Source organism: Crinia signifera, chromosome 6 (genome assembly GCF_055691185.1).
Source record: "Crinia signifera chromosome 6, ASM5569118v1, whole genome shotgun sequence".
Lineage (NCBI taxonomy): Eukaryota > Metazoa > Chordata > Amphibia > Anura > Myobatrachidae > Crinia > Crinia signifera.
The window spans coordinates 286,081,200-286,099,911 of record NC_139222.1 but is presented as its reverse complement, the minus strand read 5'-3'; the positions used below and the strand labels follow the sequence as shown (position 1 = coordinate 286,099,911).

General features: G+C 48.1%; 1 protein-coding gene across 1 annotated transcript in view; it reads left to right on the top strand.

Moving 5' to 3' along the window:
- The window catches only part of SORCS3 (sortilin related VPS10 domain containing receptor 3), a 519,093-nt gene that overhangs the window by 458,432 nt on the left and 41,949 nt on the right, over nt 1-18,712 (top strand). The window contains exons 18-20 of the mRNA XM_083149862.1: nt 796-967; nt 13,756-13,942; nt 17,600-17,733. Of these exons, the coding sequence (XP_083005988.1) occupies nt 796-967; nt 13,756-13,942; nt 17,600-17,733 (493 nt within the window). The remainder of the gene's footprint in view (nt 1-795; nt 968-13,755; nt 13,943-17,599; nt 17,734-18,712) is intronic.

Sequence of the window (18,712 nt, the reverse complement as noted above, 5' to 3'; positions counted from 1 at the left end):
GTCATGTGTTCATCTCCCAACTGCCATGTGCTTATCTCCCAACTGGCATGTGTTCATCTCCCAACGGTCATTTGTTCATCTCCCAACGGTCATGTGTTTAGCTTTCATCTGTCATGAGCTCAGCTCACAACTGTCATGTGTTTATCTCCCAACTGTCACGTGTTCATCTCCCAACTGTCATGTGTTCATCTCCCAACTGTCATGTGTTCTTCTCCCAACGGTCATGTGTTCATCTCCCAACTGCCATGTGCTTATCTCCCAACTATCACGTGTTCATCTCCCAACTGTCATGTGTTCATCTCCCAACTGTCATGTGTTCATCTCCCAACGGTCATGTGTTCATCTCCCAACTGCCATGTGCTTATCTCCCAACTGGCATGTGTTCATCTCCCAACGGTCATTTGTTCATCTCCCAACGGTCATGTGTTTAGCTTTCATCTGTCATGAGCTCAGCTCACAACTGTCATGTGTTTATCTCCCAACTGTCACGTGTTCATCTCATCTCCCAACTGTCATGTGTTCATCTCCCAACTGTCATGTGTTCATCTCCCAACTGTCATGTGTTTGAAAAATGTTTTCAGATTTCTTTTTCTACAATACAAATAAATATATATTTATATGAAATGACAATTATGGCCTCTGTTTAGCATAACTGATAGTGCGGCTATTAAAATAACTCAGCATTTATTATGACATCATTAATATTATACCCTGCAGCCGCCATAGACAGAAGCAACTAGAATAGTCATTTATTTTGGCGCTCTCTGTGATAACGCGATTGCTCCTATCCTCCAGATATCGCAGGATTGTGTCTAACAACTGCACAGATGGATTACGGGATCAGTACTCCGCCAAAGCCCAACCATGCTCGGGCAAAGCGCCACAGGGACTGCAGCTCACCACCAATGACGGCAAACTGTCGGTCCAGCACGGGCAGAATGTGACTTTCCTCGTCCACTTGGAGGAGGTAGGGGATGGAATACTCTTATCAGCAGCTACAGTGAATGTTACATGCAGGACATTTGTGCCGCCGACAGAACTTTTTGCTTTAGCAGAATTGTTTTTTAGATTTGTTATTATTAATTTTTTAGTACAGTATAGGGTTACCACCTTTGTGTTGGGAGAGTCCCGGAAAGTGGCCTGCCCCTTGACCCAGCATATCCCACCCATTGATCCGCCCCTTGATCCGCCTTACCATGTTTTTTAATCTTTGCTTCAATTCTATTCTTGATTTTGCACACCGTAATGCCCCTTACACGTTATGCCACACATCGTGAAGCCCGTTACACATTATGCCACACATTGTTATGTCCATTACACATTATGCCACACACCATGATGCCCATTACAAATTATGCCACACATTGTTATGCCCATTACATGTTATGCCACACAACATGATGCCCATTACACATTATGCCACACATCGTGATGCCCATTACACGTTATGCCACACATTGTTATGCCCATTACACATTATGCCACACACCGTGATGCCCATTACACATTATGCCACACATTGTGAGGCCCATTACGCATGCCACACACCGTGATGCCCATTACACATTATGCCACACATTGTTATGCCCATTACACATTATGACACACATCGTGATGCCCAATACACATTATGCCACACACCATGATGCCCATTACTCATTATGCCGCACAGGTAAATGATGCCCCGATGCTGTGGCGAACGTCCAGCCCTGATGCCTTGCATTACGTGCGATACCCTGATGCCTTGCATTGTGTGCTATACCCTGATGGCTAGTATTACGTGCCACACCCTGATACCTGGCATTACATGCAATATGCTAATGGATGGCATTACATGACACACCTCAGTGGGGGGAATGAGCTGAAGATCTCATGGCAACAATGTTGATCCATTGGGAATGTGGTATTGATCTATTTCTTCATTTTTGCTGCTACATGTTGTCACAGACCTGCGCCCAGGCTGCTGTATACTGATCTGTGCTGTTATACGGTGACACAGACCTGCGCCCGCCTGCTGTATACTGATCTGTGCTGTTATACGGTGTCACAGACCTGCGCCCGGGCTGCTGTATACTGACCTGTGCTGTTATACGGTGTCACAGACCTGCGCCCGGCCTGCTGTATACTGATCTGTGCTGTTATACGGTGTCACAGACCTGCGCCCGGCCTGCTGTATACTGATCTGTGCTGTTATACGGTGTCACAGACCTGCGCCCGGCCTGCTGTATACTGATCTGTGCTGTTATACGGTGTCACAGACCTGCGCCCGGCCTGCTGTATACTGATCTGTGCTGTTATACGGTGTCACAGACCTGCGCCCGGCCTGCTGTATACTGATCTGTGCTGTTATACGGTGTCACAGACCTGCGCCTGGCCTGCTGTATACTGATCTGTGCTGTTATACGGTGTCACAGACCTGTGCCCGGCCTGCTGTATACTGATCTGTGCTGTTATACGGTGTCACAGACCTGCGCCCGGCCTGCTGTATACTGATCTGTGCTGTTATACGGTGTCACAGACCTGCGCCCGGCCTGCTGTATACTGATCTGTGCTGTTATACGGTGTCACAGACCTGCGCCCGGCCTGCTGTATACTGATCTGTGCTGTTATACGGTGTCACAGACCTGCGCCCGGCCTGCTGTATACTGATTTGTGCTGTTATACGGTGTCACAGACGTGTGCCCGGCCTGCTGTATACTGATCTGTGCTGTTATACGGTGTCACAGACCTGCGCCAGGCCTGCTGTATACTGATCTGTGCTGTAATACGGTGTCACAGACCTGCGCCCGGCCTGCTGTATACTGATCTGTGCTGTTATACGGTGTCACAGACCTGCACCAGGCCTGCTGTATACTGATCTGTGCTGTTATACGGTGTCACAGACCTGCGCCCGGCCTGCTGTATACTGATCTGTGCTGTTATACGGTGTCACAGACCTGCGCCCGGCCTGCTGTATACTGATCTGTGCTGTTATACGGTGTCACAGACCTGCGCCCGGCCTGCTGTATACTGATCTGTGCTGTTATACGGTGTCACAGACCTGCGCCCGGCCTGCTGTATACTGATCTGTGCTGTTATACGGTGTCACAGACCTGCGCCCGGCCTGCTGTATACTGATCTGTGCTGTTATACGGTGTCACAGACCTGCGCCCGGCCTGCTGTATACTGATCTGTGCTGTTATACGGTGTCACAGACCTGCGCCCGGCCTGCTGTATACTGATCTGTGCTATTATACGGTGTCACAGACATGCACCCGGCCTGCTGTATACTGATCTGTGCTGTTATACGGTGTCACAGACCTGCGCCCGGCCTGCTGTATACTGATCTGTGCTGTTATACGGTGTCACAGACCTGCGCCCGGCCTGCTGTATACTGATCTGTGCTGTTATACGGTGTCACAGACCTGCGCCCGGCCTGCTGTATACTGATCTGTGCTGTTATACGGTGTCACAGACCTGCGCCCGGCCTGCTGTATACTGATCTGTGCTGTTATACGGTGTCACAGACCTGCGCCCGGCCTGCTGTATACTGATCTGTGCTGTTATACTGTATCACAGACATGCACCCGGCCTGCTGTATACTGATCTGTGCTGTTATACGGTGTCACAGACCTGCGCCTGGCCTGCTGTATACTGATCCGTGCTGTTATACTGTGTCACAGACCTGCGCCCGGCCTGCTGTATACTGATCTGTGCTGTTATACGGTGTCACAGACCTGCGCCTGGCCTGCTGTATACTGATCTGTGCTGTTATACGGTGTCAAAGACCTGCACCCGGGCTGCTGTATACTGATCTGTGCTGTTATACGGTGTCACAGACCTGCGCCCGGCCTGCTGTATACTGATCTGTGCTGTTATACGGTGTCACAGACCTGCGCCCGGCCTGCTGTATACTGATCTGTGCTGTTATACGGTGTCACAGACCTGCGCCCGGCCTGCTGTATACTGATCTGTGCTGTTATACGGTGTCACAGACCTGCGCCCGGTCTGCTGTATACGGATCTGTGCTGTAATATGGTGTCACAGACCTGCGCCCAGCCTGCTGTATACTGATCTGTGCTGTTATACGGTGTCACAGACCTGCGCCCGGCCTGCTGAATACTGATTTGTGCTGTGATGAATGGAAATCTCTCTCTCTCTGGATAGCAGGAAATAGATTTCCAGCAACGGTTCGCAGGTCACACAGAAGAGTCTGTATTTACCTGAAGCATTTGGCTGGCAATAGAGTCACTTCTGTCCCTGCAAACCATCTGTTTCCTCTGCAAACCACCGACTGTGTCAGAGATGGACTGTGTGATTATGTGGCCGCTTCTCCGTGTTCTGCGCTGGGTTCCCGCACCTGGGCACAGTTTGTCTAGGGGCGAAGGTGTTTGCCTTGTTTTGCTTTTCTCTGCATACTTATTGGACTATTGGTGTGAGACAAATGCTGCACAGAACTGTACAATCATCCCCTGTATTCATTACAATCGTCAGTTTATTCATTTACCACAGCAGCTGTCACAGAAATATTTGTATGAATACATTTATTGATCTATAACAGGTATTGTCTGTGACATGTGCTCCTGGTCTCTCCTTGTTTAGCTGCAAGTGAGATATAAATACAGTGTAGCAGTGTATCCCACACGGGTTATAGAACGGTCGGCATTGGAGGAATATGCTGTATCCCAGTCGCATTACATCAGCACTGTAACCAGACAAGGGCCCAATTCAGACCAGATCGCTGGGCCGTGATCAGGTAAACGCTGCCCTGCATGAGTGAAATCCCGACCGCAGCCGTACGAAGAGGGGGAAATTAATTTGACCATCAAATTAACCCCCCCCCCCCATGTGAAGCATTGCATGTAAGCTGAGACTCACCGCTGCAATGGGTGTGGGGAGATCAGCACCGCTGGTGACATTAGCGTCCCTCCCTTCCTCCCAACAGACGACAGCTGCCTGCGTTTTGTGGGGCACTCCCAGAAAACGCCTGCATTATCCCCCCCAAACGCCCAGCGCCTGTCAATCAGCTTGCGAACGGGCAGCAGTGGCTAGCCGTTACTGGCTTTGTTCACAAGGACAGCTCGCACATGTGCACCGTGCGTATTAGCAGTCGTTCCATAATCCCTTGGGCTGTGTACTGCGTTAGGTGCTGTAAGTCCCTGTTTCCTTGTCTGTGTACTGCGTTAGGTGCTGTAAGTCCCTGTTTCCTTGTCTATGTGCTGCGTTTGGTGCTGTAAGTCCTTATTTCCTTGTCTATGTGCTGCGTTAGGTGCCGTAAGTCCCTGTTTCCTTGTCTGTGTACTGCGTTAGGTGCTGTAAATCACTGCTGCCTTGTGTATGTACTGCGTTAGGTGCTGTAAGCCACTGCTTCCTTGTCTGTGTACTGCGTTAGGTGCTGTAAGTCACTGTTTCCTTGTCTATGTGCTGCGTTAGGTGCTGTAAGTCACTGCTTCCTTGTCTTTGTGCTGCGTTAGGTGCTGTAAGTCCCTCTTTCCTTGTCTGTGTACTGCGTTAGGTGCTGTAAGTCACTGCTTCCTTGTCTATGTGCTGCATTTGGTGCTGTAAGTCGCTGTTTCCTTGTCTATGTACTGCGTTAGGTGCTGTAAGTCGCTGTTTCCTTGTTTATGTACTGCATTAGGTGCTGTAAGTTGCGGTTTCCTTGTTTATTTATTGCGTTAGGTGCTGTAAGTCGCTGCTTCCTTGTCTATGTGCTGCATTGGGTGCTGTAAGTTGCTGTTTCCTTGTTTATGTACTGCATTAGGTGATGTAAATTCCGGTTTCCGGTACTTATATGTTAGTTGGGCACCCACTATAGTAAGTACGCTCATACCCCCACTATCCATGTAGGCATGGAGTTGATTTTATATAGTGTGGCGAGCGGAGTGAGCCACCAAGCCCGAAGCATGGTGAGGGGACGTGTAAAACTAAGGAAATAGCTTAGTGGGCGCCCAACTAACATATAAGTACCCAGTTTCCTTGTTTATGTTTTGCGTTAGGTGCTGTAAGTTGCTGTTTTCTTGTCTGTATATTGCGTTAGGTGCTGTAAGTCTGTTTCCATGTCTATGTACTGCATTAAGTGCTGTAAGTCGCTGTTTTCTTGTCTATGTACTGCGATAGGTGCTTTAAGTCGCTAATTCCTTGTCTATGTGCTGTGTTAGATGCTGTAAGTCGCAGTTTCCTTGTCTGTGTACTGCAATAGGTGCTGTAAGTCGCTGTTTCCTTGTCTATGTGCTGCGTTAGGTGCTGTAAGTCACTGCTTCCTTGTCTATGTGCTGCATTTGGTGCTGTAAGTCGCTGTTTCCTTGTCTATGTACTGCGTTAGGTGCTGTAAGTCGCTGTTTCCTTGTTTATGCACTGCATTAGGTGCTGTAAGTTGCGGTTTCCTTGTTTATGTATTGCGTTAGGTGCTGTAAGTCACTGCTTCCTTGTCTATGTGCTGCGTTGGGTGCTGTAAGTTGCTGTTTCCTTGTTTATATACTGCATTAGGTGATGTAAATTCCGGTTTCCGGTACTTATATGTTAGTTGGGCACCCACTATAGTAAGTACGCTCATACCCCCACTATCCATGTCGGCATGGAGTTGATTTTATATAGTGTGGCGAGCCGAGTGAGCCACCAAGCCCGAAGCGTGGCGAGGGGACGTGTAAAACTAAGGAAATAGCTTAGTGGGCGCCCAACTAACATATAAGTACCCAGTTTCCTTGTTTATGTTTTGTGTTAGATGCTGTAAGTCGCTGTTTCCTTGTCTGTATATTGCGTTAGGTGCTGTAAGTCACTGTTTCCTTGTCTATGTACTGCGTTAGGTGCTGTTTGTCGCTGTTTCCTTGTCTATGTGCTGCGATACGTGCTGTAAGTCTTTGTTTCCTTGTCTATGTACTGCAATAGGTGCTGTAAGTCACTGTTTCCTTGTCTAGGTGCTGCGTTAGGTGCTGTAAGTCACTGCTTCCTTGTATATGTGCTGCGCTAGATGCTGTAAGTTGCTGTTTCCTTGTCTATGTGCTGCGCTAGATGCTGTAAGTCGCTGTTTCCTTGTCTATGTGCTGCGATAGGTGCTGTAAGTCGCTGTTTCCTTGTCTATGTGCTGCGTTAGGTGCTGTAAGTCACTGTTTCCTTGTCTATGTGCTGCGTTAAGTGCTGTAAGTCACTGTTTCCTTGTCTATGTACTGTGCTAGGTACTGTAAGTTGCTGTTTCCTTGTCTATGTGCTGCGTTAGGTGCTGTAAGTCACTGTTTCCTTGTCTGTGTACTGCGTTAGGTGCTGTAAATCACTGCTGCCTTGTGTATGTACTGCGTTAGGTGCTGTAAGTCACTGCTTCCTTGTCTTTGTGCTGCGTTAGGTGCTGTAAGTCGCTGTTTCCTTGTCTATGTACTGTGTTACATGCTGTAAGTCTTTGTTTCCTTGTCTATGTACTGCGTTAGGTGCTGTAAGTCACTGATTCCTTGTCTATGTGCTGTATTAGGTGCTGTAAGATGCTGTTTTCTTGTCTATGTACTGCGTTAGGTGCTGTAAGTCTTTGTTTCCTTGTCTATGTACTGCAATAGGTGCTGTAAGTCGCTGTTTCCTTGTCTAGGTGCTGCGTTAGGTGCTGTAAGTCACTGTTTCCTTGTATATGTGCTGCGCTAGATGCTGTGAGTTGCTGTTTCCTTGTTTATGTGCTGCGTTAGGTGCTGTAAGTCACTGTTTCCTTGTCTATGTGCTGCGTTAGGCGCTGTAAGTTACTGTTTCCTTGTCTATGTACTGCGCTAGGTGCTGCAAGATGCTGTTTTCTTGTCTATGTACTGCGCTAGGTGCTGTAGGTCACTGTTTACTTCTCTCTGTACTGCGTGATATGAAGTAAGTCGCTGTTTCCTTGTTTATGCACTGTATTGGGCCCTGCAGAACCCTTGTGGCTCTATATAAATAAACCATAATAATAATGATAGTAAGAAATATTTAGAGAAAATGGCAAACTTACTGTAATATAGCAAATGGGAATCAGCGTAGATAACAGAGGAGATACACCTACAGTAGGTGCTGTCAGCTTAGGTACAAGGCTCCCTCAAGGTGGCCTAGATAATACGTATAAATACATTCAAGGTCAGTGCAGGCATTTGTGTAACGTGTGTCTCCTGCCAAGGACATCGGAGAGAGAATGTGACCATCATTCGGAGGAATGACAGCATTGTCTATTACATGGGCTGCTATTGGCTGATTCACTAACAACTTGTACTCTTATCATATACAGTACGATCTTTATAATTAGTATGAGATGACGGACACGTGGAGTTTTTCTGACTCAAATCGCACCAGTGCATTTAAGGATATACTATTATCGGTAATAATCCGGGTTCGTGGTAGAAACAGCAAACATTCATCTTTTTTTGTGACCCGCTTTGTTATTCTCATGTGATACTTCTTCATAGGGATTATCGCGAATCCTCTTCACCTATTCCGAGCAGGTGAAAAGTTGGGGAGATTCCTTATTTTGGGGTAAAAATGTTTCAGAACCCCTTTCAATTTGCCATTATTGAGATAACAGTTTTGGGGTGAAAAAGTGCTGACATTTTTGACTATCGACTCACACACTGCGGCACACTGTAGACCCTTTATACCGTACCCGGGAACTTGCATTACGTAGCTTAAGGTAGTAAATTGGCTTCTCACAGAAACCGCCACTTTACGCCCGTATAGGATGGTTTGCGGCCTCATTTGGGTCTCTGCAGATTCGCAGTCATTGATGAACCTCTGAGTTCTGATACTATGGGAGCGATTCAGCTTTGATCGGAAGGGACCAAACATCGTTGCGGCGATGTTAAGGTGCAGCGAACGTACCCTATTTTCTCCATCTAACCATAAGCACCAATCGCTGCAATAAAGTTTGCTTCAACTGTAAATTGAAACCTGGGGGTTCCGTTTTTTTTACAGGATGACAAAGCTACAGCAAAGAAAATGGCGATTTTATGGCGCTTAGAGGACAGTCGCACAAAGCAAGAGTCTGACAAGTCCTAGCTAACCCGTGGACTTGTATGACATCACTGCAGACGTGTAATAAATGGCTTTGCAGAGAAGTCACCTTATCCCACTCCAGCAGCTCATTTCCACTTTAATTTATATTCATAAACTCTGAGATAGGGACATTGTCTGAGGAGCGCGGATCACTTTCAATATTTCATATCCAGCAGGCCCAGGAACAGTCCGGCTGCCGCGATGGCTGTGGCTTATGTGTCGCAGGTCTATTAGCTTTGTGGAGATTGCAGACAGCCATTGGCAACATTAAACCTGCGGTGGAAACTTTTTAATCGTTCTCCAGTTTTTCCATTGTCGCTCGTGTGGTAACTTCTGAGAGAGAATACGTTGGTGCAGAGCAGGATGAGCACAAATGTATCATGTGGCGGAAAGACGCAGAAAGCTATTTGCAGACAATTAGGGTTTTGGAGTTTACAAGTATATCAGGGTTGCCTACCATCCCGGAATGGCCGGGAGGGTCCCGAAAATCATGTCCCCCTCCCGGCCCCACGGAAATGCGGCAACCCTCCCCGGATACCGGCAGACCGCCGCATTTCTCCAGTGGCAGAGTTTTAAATTTGCAGCGATTCGCGGCTTTTCGGCAGCGTATATTTAGCCCCGTCCCCTCATCAGAGACCCGCGAATTGCGGGACTTGCTTTACTGGGGGCAGGGACTAATGATGTCTCCAACAGTCCCACCCCCAGAAGTGCTGCGGTGCTATGTATCGCTAAGCATGCGTGGTCTACGCTGCTGACTTCCGGGGGGAGCTGCGCATACACAGTCAGCAGATCGCACTGTGCAGCGGCTACTTACCGGGAGGGTTCTCTCTGCACGGACAGTGCATTACTGTCCGTGCACTGCAGGTGGGGCAGATGTAACATGTACAGAGTTAGATATGGTTGGGGTTTGAGATCTGAATTGCAGTACAAAAATAAAGCAGCCAGGGTTTACTCTGCACAGAAAGAAAATACCTCACCCAAATCTAACTCTCTCTGCACATGTTACATCTGCCCCACCTGCAGTGCAGCATGGTTTTGACCATTTTGAGAACAAATTTGTGCTGCGATCAGGTCTGAATTAGGTTCTCATTCAGCAAATTGTAGCCAGCATTGTCTAGACTGCCCCCTGCAATGCACTCGCTGCTCCTGCAATGCTGAGTGTCTACCTCATTGCTGTGTCACACACACAAGCACTGGCATCGTGCTGAATCGGGTTGTGGGTGACGCTCAGCCATTCCTTACCGTTATAACCGACTCATTATGGGAAAGAGCCCATAAATGACTTCAAATTCAAAAACCGTGCAACCTTTCATTGATCCGTCCTTCTGGTGGATAATCAATAATACAGGTCAACTCTGAAATGTGTGATACGGCTGGAAGTGGGAACGTCCAGAGTAGTAATACTTCCATCAGAGGAGGGCTGTGTGCCCTATGTACTATCCTGAGAGGACCGGAGGGGTTAATGCTCCAGGCGAGATCATTAAGTGATTTGTTCTGGGTATTAAGGACAAGGGTGTTCCTGAAAAAGAGCGAGCGAGACCTGCATCATCAATGGTACATAATCGCAATGCTTATTGGGGGTAATTCAGGCCTGATGCAGGGGACTAGCTGATCACAGAGCTCTGCAAACTCGCCCATAAAGCAATCAGGTCTGAATCAGGCACCTGCCTTAGAGTATTTGTAGTGTTCGGTACTCTGTGAACTGGCAACGGATGTTTGTGTATGAGGTGGACAGGGCCAGAGCCGAATTTCCCATTAGGCAACTGAGGCACCGGCCTAGGGGCGGCACATGTTTGGGGGCGGCACTTGGATGCCTGTGATAGTACTGTCAGCCCAAAATGTACCAATAACTGCAAAATATCCACTGTACTGTACTATATTCCATCTTAAATAGAGTGTAAAAGGATAGGACATGCCGATACTGCCCCTATAAACTGTCCTACTTAGTAAACATTATTGTTGTGCCTAGGGGCGCCCCCTTACCTAAATCCGCCCCTGGACAGGGCCACATAAAAATAAAAAAAGTGACTAGCTCAAAGGTGGCCTTACAGATGCACTGGCCTATGGGGGAATCTTCCCTGTACCATTTGATCTCTTGCCTTACATACCGCCTGACCTCCTGCCTTACATACCGCCTGATCTCCTGCCTTACATACTGCCTGACCTCCTGCCTTACATACTGCCTGACCTCCTGCCTTACATACCGCCTGATCTCCTGCCTTACATACTGCCTGACCTCCTGCCTTACATACTGCCTGACCTCCTGCCTTACATACCACCTGACCTCCTGCCTTACATACCGCCTGATCTCCTGCCTTACATACCACCTGACCTCCTGCCTTACATACCTCCTGACCTCCTGCCTTACATACCGCCTGACCTCCTGCCTTACATACCACCTGACCTCCTGCCTTACATACCTCCTGACCTCCTGCCTTACATACCGCCTGACCTCCTGCCTTACATACCGCTTGACCTCCTGCCATATATACCGCCTGACCTCCTGCCTTACATACCGCCTGACCTCCTGCCTTACATACCGCCTGACCTCCTGCCATATATACCGCCTGACCTCCTGCCTTACATACCGCCTGACCTCCTGCCATATATACCACCTGACCTCCTGCCTTACATACCGCCAGACCTCCTGCCTTAGATACCGCCTGACCTCATGCCTTACATACCACCTGACCTCCTGCCTTACATACCGCCTGACCTCCTGCCATATATACCACCTGACCTCCTGCCTTACATACCGCCAGACCTCCTGCCTTACATATCACCTGACCTCCTGCTTAACATACCACCTGACCTCCTGCCTTACATACCACCTGACCTCCTGCCTTACATACCACCTGACCTCCTGCCTTACATACCTCCTGACCTCCTGCCTTACATACCGCCTGACCTCCTGCCTTACATACCGCCTGACCTCCTGCCATATATACCGCCTGACCTCCTGCCTTACATACCGCCTGACCTCCTGCCTTACATACCGCCTGACCTCCTGCCATATATACCGCCTGACCTCCTGCCTTACATACCGCCTGACCTCCTGCCATATATACCACCTGACCTCCTGCCTTACATACCGCCAGACCTCCTGCCTTAGATACCGCCTGACCTCATGCCTTACATACCACCTGACCTCCTGCCTTACATACCGCCTGACCTCCTGCCATATATACCACCTGACCTCCTGCCTTACATACCGCCAGACCTCCTGCCTTAGATACCGCCTGACCTCATGCCTTACATACCGCCTGACCTCCTGCCATAGATACCACCTGACCTCCTGCCTTACATACCGCCAGACCTCCTGCCTTACATACCGCCTGACCTCATGCCTTTCATACCGCCTGACCTCCTGCCTTACATACCGCCTGACCTCCTGCCTTACATACCGCCTGACCTCCTGCCTTACATACCGCCTGACCTCCTGCCTTACATACCACCTGACCTCCTGCCTTACATACCGCCAGACCTCCTGCCTTAGATACCGCCTGACCTCATGCCTTACATACCGCCTGACCTCCTGCCTTATATACCGCCTGACCTCCTGCCTTACATACCGCCTGACCTCCTGCCTTACATACCGCCTGATCTCCTGCCTTACATAACACCTGACCTCCTGCCTTACATACCGCCTGACCACCTGTCTTACATAGCACCTGACCTCCTGCCTTACATACTGCCTGATCTCCTGCCTTACATACTACCTGACCTCCTGCCTTACATACTGCCTGACCTCATGCCTTACATACCACCTGATCTCCTGCCTTACATACCACCTGACCTCCTGCCTTACATACTGCCTGACCTCCTGCCTTACATACCCCCTGACCTCCTGCCTTACATACCGCCTGATCTCCTGCCTTACATACCGCCTGACCTCCTGCCTTACATACCGCCTGACCTCCTGCCATATATACCACCTGACCTCCTGCCATATATACCACCTGACCTCCTGCCATATATACCACCTGACCTCCTGCCTTACATACCGCCTGATCTCCTCCCTTACATACTGCCTGACCTCCTGCCTTACATACTGCCTGACCTCCTGCCTTACATACTGCCTGACCTCCTGCCATATATACCACCTGACCTCCTGCCTTACATACCGCCTGACCTCCTGCCATATATACCACCTGACCTCCTGCCTTACATACCGCCTGATCTCCTCCCTTACATACTGCCTGACCTCCTGCCTTACATACTGCCTGACCTCCTGCCTTACATACTGCCTGACCTCCTGCCATACATACCACCTGACCTCCTGCCTTACATACCACCTGACCTCCTGCCTTACATACCTCCTGACCTCCTGCCTTACATACAACCTGACCTCCTGCCTTACATACCACCTGACCTCCTGCTTAACATACCACCTTACCTCCTGCCTTACATACCACCTGACCTCCTGCCTTACATACCTCCTGACCTCCTGCCTTACATACCGCCTGACCTCCTGCCTTACATACCTCCTGACCTCCTGCCTTACATACCACCTGACCTCCTGCCATGTATACCACCTGGCCTCCTGCCATATATACCACCTGACCTCCTGCCTTACATACCACCTGACCTCCTGCCATATATACCACCTGACCTCCTGCCATATATACCACCTGGTCTCCTGCCATATATATACCACCTGGTCTCCTGCCATATATATACCACCTGGTCTCCTGCCATATATACCACCTGAACTCTGAATAGCCATAATACATTTCCCTGCCATGCTGACATATCTATATTCTGGGCTGATAGACGTGTTCTGTCTTCCAGGGAGATCTACAGAAGATAAATATCCAGCTGGACTTTGGAGATGGGAGCGCAGTGTCTTACGCCAATTTCAGCAAGATCGAAGATGGCATACGGCACTTCTATAAAAATTCTGGTATATACCAAGTTACAGCATATGCAGAAAACAATGTCGGCATTGACAGCGCGGCCCTGTATCTGCACGTCACTGGTAAGTACACAGTATATTGTTCTCCCAATGTTTATCATCGTAGGATTTCATTATCCTTGTAATTTGTTTTTTTTTTACCTTGTAATTTTTTTTTTTTTTTTTTTGCTATGTACGGCGCTGCGGACACTTTGTGGCGCCTTATAAATAAACGTACTACTACTACTATTATCCCTGGGAAAAGTTTCCAACATCACAATGTGTGATGTGTGAATTTGCTCAGTAACGGGGTGATTGGCACGGCATTGCTCAGTAACGGGGTGATTGACAGGGAATTGCTCAGTATTGGGGTGATTGGCACGGCATTGCTCAGTAACGGGGTGATTGACAGGGAATTGCTCAGTATTGGGGTGATTGGCACGGCATTGCTCAGTAACGGGGTGATTGACAGGGAATTGCTCAGTATTGGGGTGATTGGCATGGCATTGCTCAGTAACAGGGTGATTGGCATGACATTGCTCAGTAACGGGGCAATTGGCACGTCATTGCTCAGTAATGGGGTATTTGGCATGGCATTGCTCAGTAATGGGGTAATTGCCATGGTATTGCTCAGTAACAGGGTACTTGGCATGGCATTGCTCATTAATGGGGTAATTGGCATTGTATTGCTCAGTAACAGGGTGATTGGCACAACCTTGCTTAGTAATGGGGTGATTTGCATGGCATTGCTAGTAACGGGGTGATTGGCACTGGCATTGCTCAGTAACGGGGTAATTGGCACTGGCATTGCTCAGTAACGGGGCAATTGGCACGGCATTGCTTAATAACGGGGTAATTGGCACTGGCATTGCTCAGTAATGGGGTAATTGGCATTGCATTTCTCAGTAACGGGGTGATTGGCATGGCATTGCTCAGTAACGGGATGATTGGCACAGTATTGCTCAGTAACGGGGCAATTGGCACAGTATTGCTCAGTAACGGGTTGATTGGCACAGCATTGCACAGCATTGCCCTCACCCTGCCTCCCTCGGTGCCAGGAGCTATTGGCTGAATCTCGGAAGTCCACACAAACGGTGACAAATCCATGTCACCTTTTGTCTGTTGACCTAGCCATTGGAGGAGGGGCCCTGCTGGTGGAGGTTGCGCGCTGGCCTCCGCCTCTTCTAAAATGCCCCTGCTAACCTCTATACTTGCTTACTGAGGGGGAAAAGTTTCTTGTACAGCCGGATGAGATGTTTGGGTTCTGGGTTATGTCTCCCTTTAGCGTTCCCCTTCGTCAGCCTGACTTTGCATCTTCCATAAAATAACCGTTGCGGCGTGCTCCGGATTGGCCGTGTGTAATCCTCCGGAGCAGCTAATGTACTTACAGGAGGGGTAACCAAAGCCTTTCATCATTGTTAGGTATCCCAGTGAAGGATGAAATGTGCCCTGAAACTTTATGGCGGCAATAATTCCGCTACAAATCAATCATGTCTGCGTTTAACTACCTGTTATTAAAGCAGTTACTGCGCCTGGCGTCACCTTGCTCCATTAAGTAACAAAAGGAGCCGTTAGCTGGAGATAATTCCCCCGGGCTTCTTTCATTTTATTGGCAAAATCCAAGTTTTCTGGCAATTCCTCTCCGTACGACGACCGCACCTGGGTGCCGGTGAGGGGCTACCCCATCACCCAGGTGTAGCGGAGTCATGTGCTGGCGTGCACCGGTCCGCAGAGCATTAATCCAGTAGGGTCTGGTCTCAGGGGGATGGGGCTCTTATAGGAAAATAAAAATATTTAAATATTACGGGTTATGCGATGGAGAACGGAGCAATAACATAGAATAATGGTAATGGTCTAGCTACGCACCAGGTGGGTATACTCACGTCTGGTCCAGGGGGAGATCTACATCACAGTCTAAGGACTATGTTTACTACAGCTTGTAAAGATTAAAGGCAGCGATGTTGCCCATAGCAACCAGATACTGTCTAGCATTTCTCTATTGCATCCTAGCAAATGATAGGCACAGAATCTGATTGGTTGCTACGGGCATCATTAACTCTTTATTTTTAGAGGCTTTAGTAAATGTACCCCTAACTGTCAATTTACGGGCTCTGCTAGATAACTGACAAAAAGCTGTTTGTTTGGTATGGCTATTTTCATGCTGTGTAAAGGGTTAAATGTATTTTGTAGAATTAATATATATATATATATATATATATATATATATACATATAAAATCTCGCCAAGGACTCCGTAAGTGACCTTACCCTCTCCCTGCTCGCACCCTCCATGCTAGTGCCTAACCAAAACCCCTCTACCTCGCCACCTAAACCTTACCCTCCCTTCCCACAGCCCAAACCTAACCTCCCGGGTTCCAGACCGCTGACAGACAATGTCTAGTCAAAAAGTCAGTAGGTTGGCACCAATAGTTAGACATGCATTAGTTAGACATTGAAAAATTTAGACATGCATTAGTTAGACATTGACAAAAGTTAGACATGCATTAGTTAGACATTGTTAAAAGTTAGACCTGCATTAGTTAGACATGGGAAAATATTAGACATGCCGTAGTTAGACATTGACAAACGTTAGACATGCATGTTAGACACTCACAAATGTTAGAGATGCATTAGTTAGATATGTATTAGTTAGACACTGACAAAAGTTAGGCATGCATTAGTCTGACAGTGACAAAAGTTAGACATGCATTAGTTAGACAATGACAAAAGTTAGACATGCATTAGTCAGACATTGAAAAAATATATATACATTAGTAGTTAGACATGGACAAAAGTTAGACATGCATTAGTCCGACAGTGACAAAAGTTAGACATGCATTAATCCAACAGTGACAGAAGTTAGACATGCATTAGTCAGACAGTGACAGAAGTTAGACATGCATTAGTTAGACATTGACTAAAGTTAGAAATGCATTAGTTAGACATGCATTAGTCCGACAGTGACATAAGTTAGACATGCATTAGTTAGACATTGACTTAAGTTAGACATGCATTAGTTAGACACTGACAAAGTAAGACATGCATTTTTCTGACAGTGACAAAAGTAACGACACAAGTAAAATTTCAACATGTAAAATGAATATGTGTATACCATATAGGTGTTCTGCTGCGCTCGCCATGCCTCACTGTGCTCTGCACACTATTGTCCATCTATTGAGTGACTAGTCATTTTCTGTGAGCTCCCCCCCCCCCCCCCAGTGCCTATACAGTACCTATCCCCCCTTCTCCGGCCTGACCCTAACTCACCCTGGCATACCTATATCCGGGATGGCAGCTGTTAGGACTCCGCCGGTGTTCTTTCCTGCCTGGGGTATCATTCTCTGCTCTGCTGCTTCTAGCACATTCTGGTGTGTATCTCAGTGCTGAGAAACAGACCAGCATGTGCTAGTCAGCACTGAGCTACCGAAGCACCAGAGTAGAGAGCGACACCCCAGGCAGGAAAGAATGAGCACCAAATAGAACATTCACTCACATCTTAACATAGTCTATAGCAAGGTTAAATGTAAATAAAATAATAATAAAATAAGTCAACTAGAAAATATATTCAAATACTGAAAACATTTGACAACTGGTTAAAAAATGATGTCTGTTTATCCCCCTTTAGTATCCACTAAATAAGTGGCAGACAATGGGACATGAGTATCCCCGATACATCTGCTGTGGACTATTGCAGCACCAGCGGTTATACTGTAATGGCTTTCTCTCTTGCATCCCTCCGCAGTGCCCGTGGAGCATGTCCACCTCAGAGTGCCCTTCGTCGCCATCCGAAACAAGGAGGTCAACGTCAGCGCCATGGTCTGGCCTTCTCACCAGGGGACACTCACTTATTTCTGGTGGATTGGGAATAATACCAAGGTACGATAAACACGTCCAATCGTCTCTGTTTTTGTGTTACCACCATATGCAGATCCACCAGTGGGACAAGTTAAACCGTCTCACCCACTTTACTGGTGGAATCGGTGTGATCTCGGGACACGTTCTGAAGGGTGAAGCTGCACCACCTACATACAGATGTGTCCACTTACTTCTCCTTTCACGTTAAACAGTCCTTGTAGTGGTGCAACTCTGTATCGCCGAGCAAATTTTTCAAAACTTTTTCTTTTTAATAGCATCTTATTTTCAAAATGGAGCAAAGGCGGTGCGCAGGGCCGCCGGCAGGGGGGTGCTAGGGGTACAACTGTCCCGGGTCAGGCCGCTCTGGCAGACAGCAGAGCTCGGGCAACAGCCCGCCAGCATCCCCATTCACTTTAGCCACCCTCACCACTACACAGTGGCGGGCCGCAGGTCCTCCGCAGTCCGCTGCACATAGACACTTAGACAGTCCCCAGGGCCAGGCTGGATCCTTCTGCTGCACAGCGCACGGGTGCAGTGTGAATGCCGGGCACCCGCACTGTAAGCCGCACGTGGTGTGACGTCATTGCACGGCTTACAGTGCGGGCACCCAGCATGCCGCAGCCAGATCATAGATGCCAGAGGACTCGAATGGACCACTGCCACGGCTGCAGGTAAGCTTTTAATACGGTGGTGTTTCTGACAGCAGCCCTGGTGGTGCGCAAGCAGCTTTTGCTGACAAAAAAATATGTGGCATGGTTGTATTGTCAGTGCGACTTCTGTTGTATCTCCATGCAAAATGCTATGTTACAGTGTTTTCCAGGCAAACACTGTAACGCACCGTTTGTTATGCAGATACAGCTGCAGTCACACACTGAATATATGCATGCTGTATTGCATTTTAATCAGCAGAAGCTACTTGTGTGTCAGTCTCTCCGTTTGGAAAATAATGCTATTTGATGGAAAAAGACACAAAAACCGCACCCGGCCCTACCGAGTCACA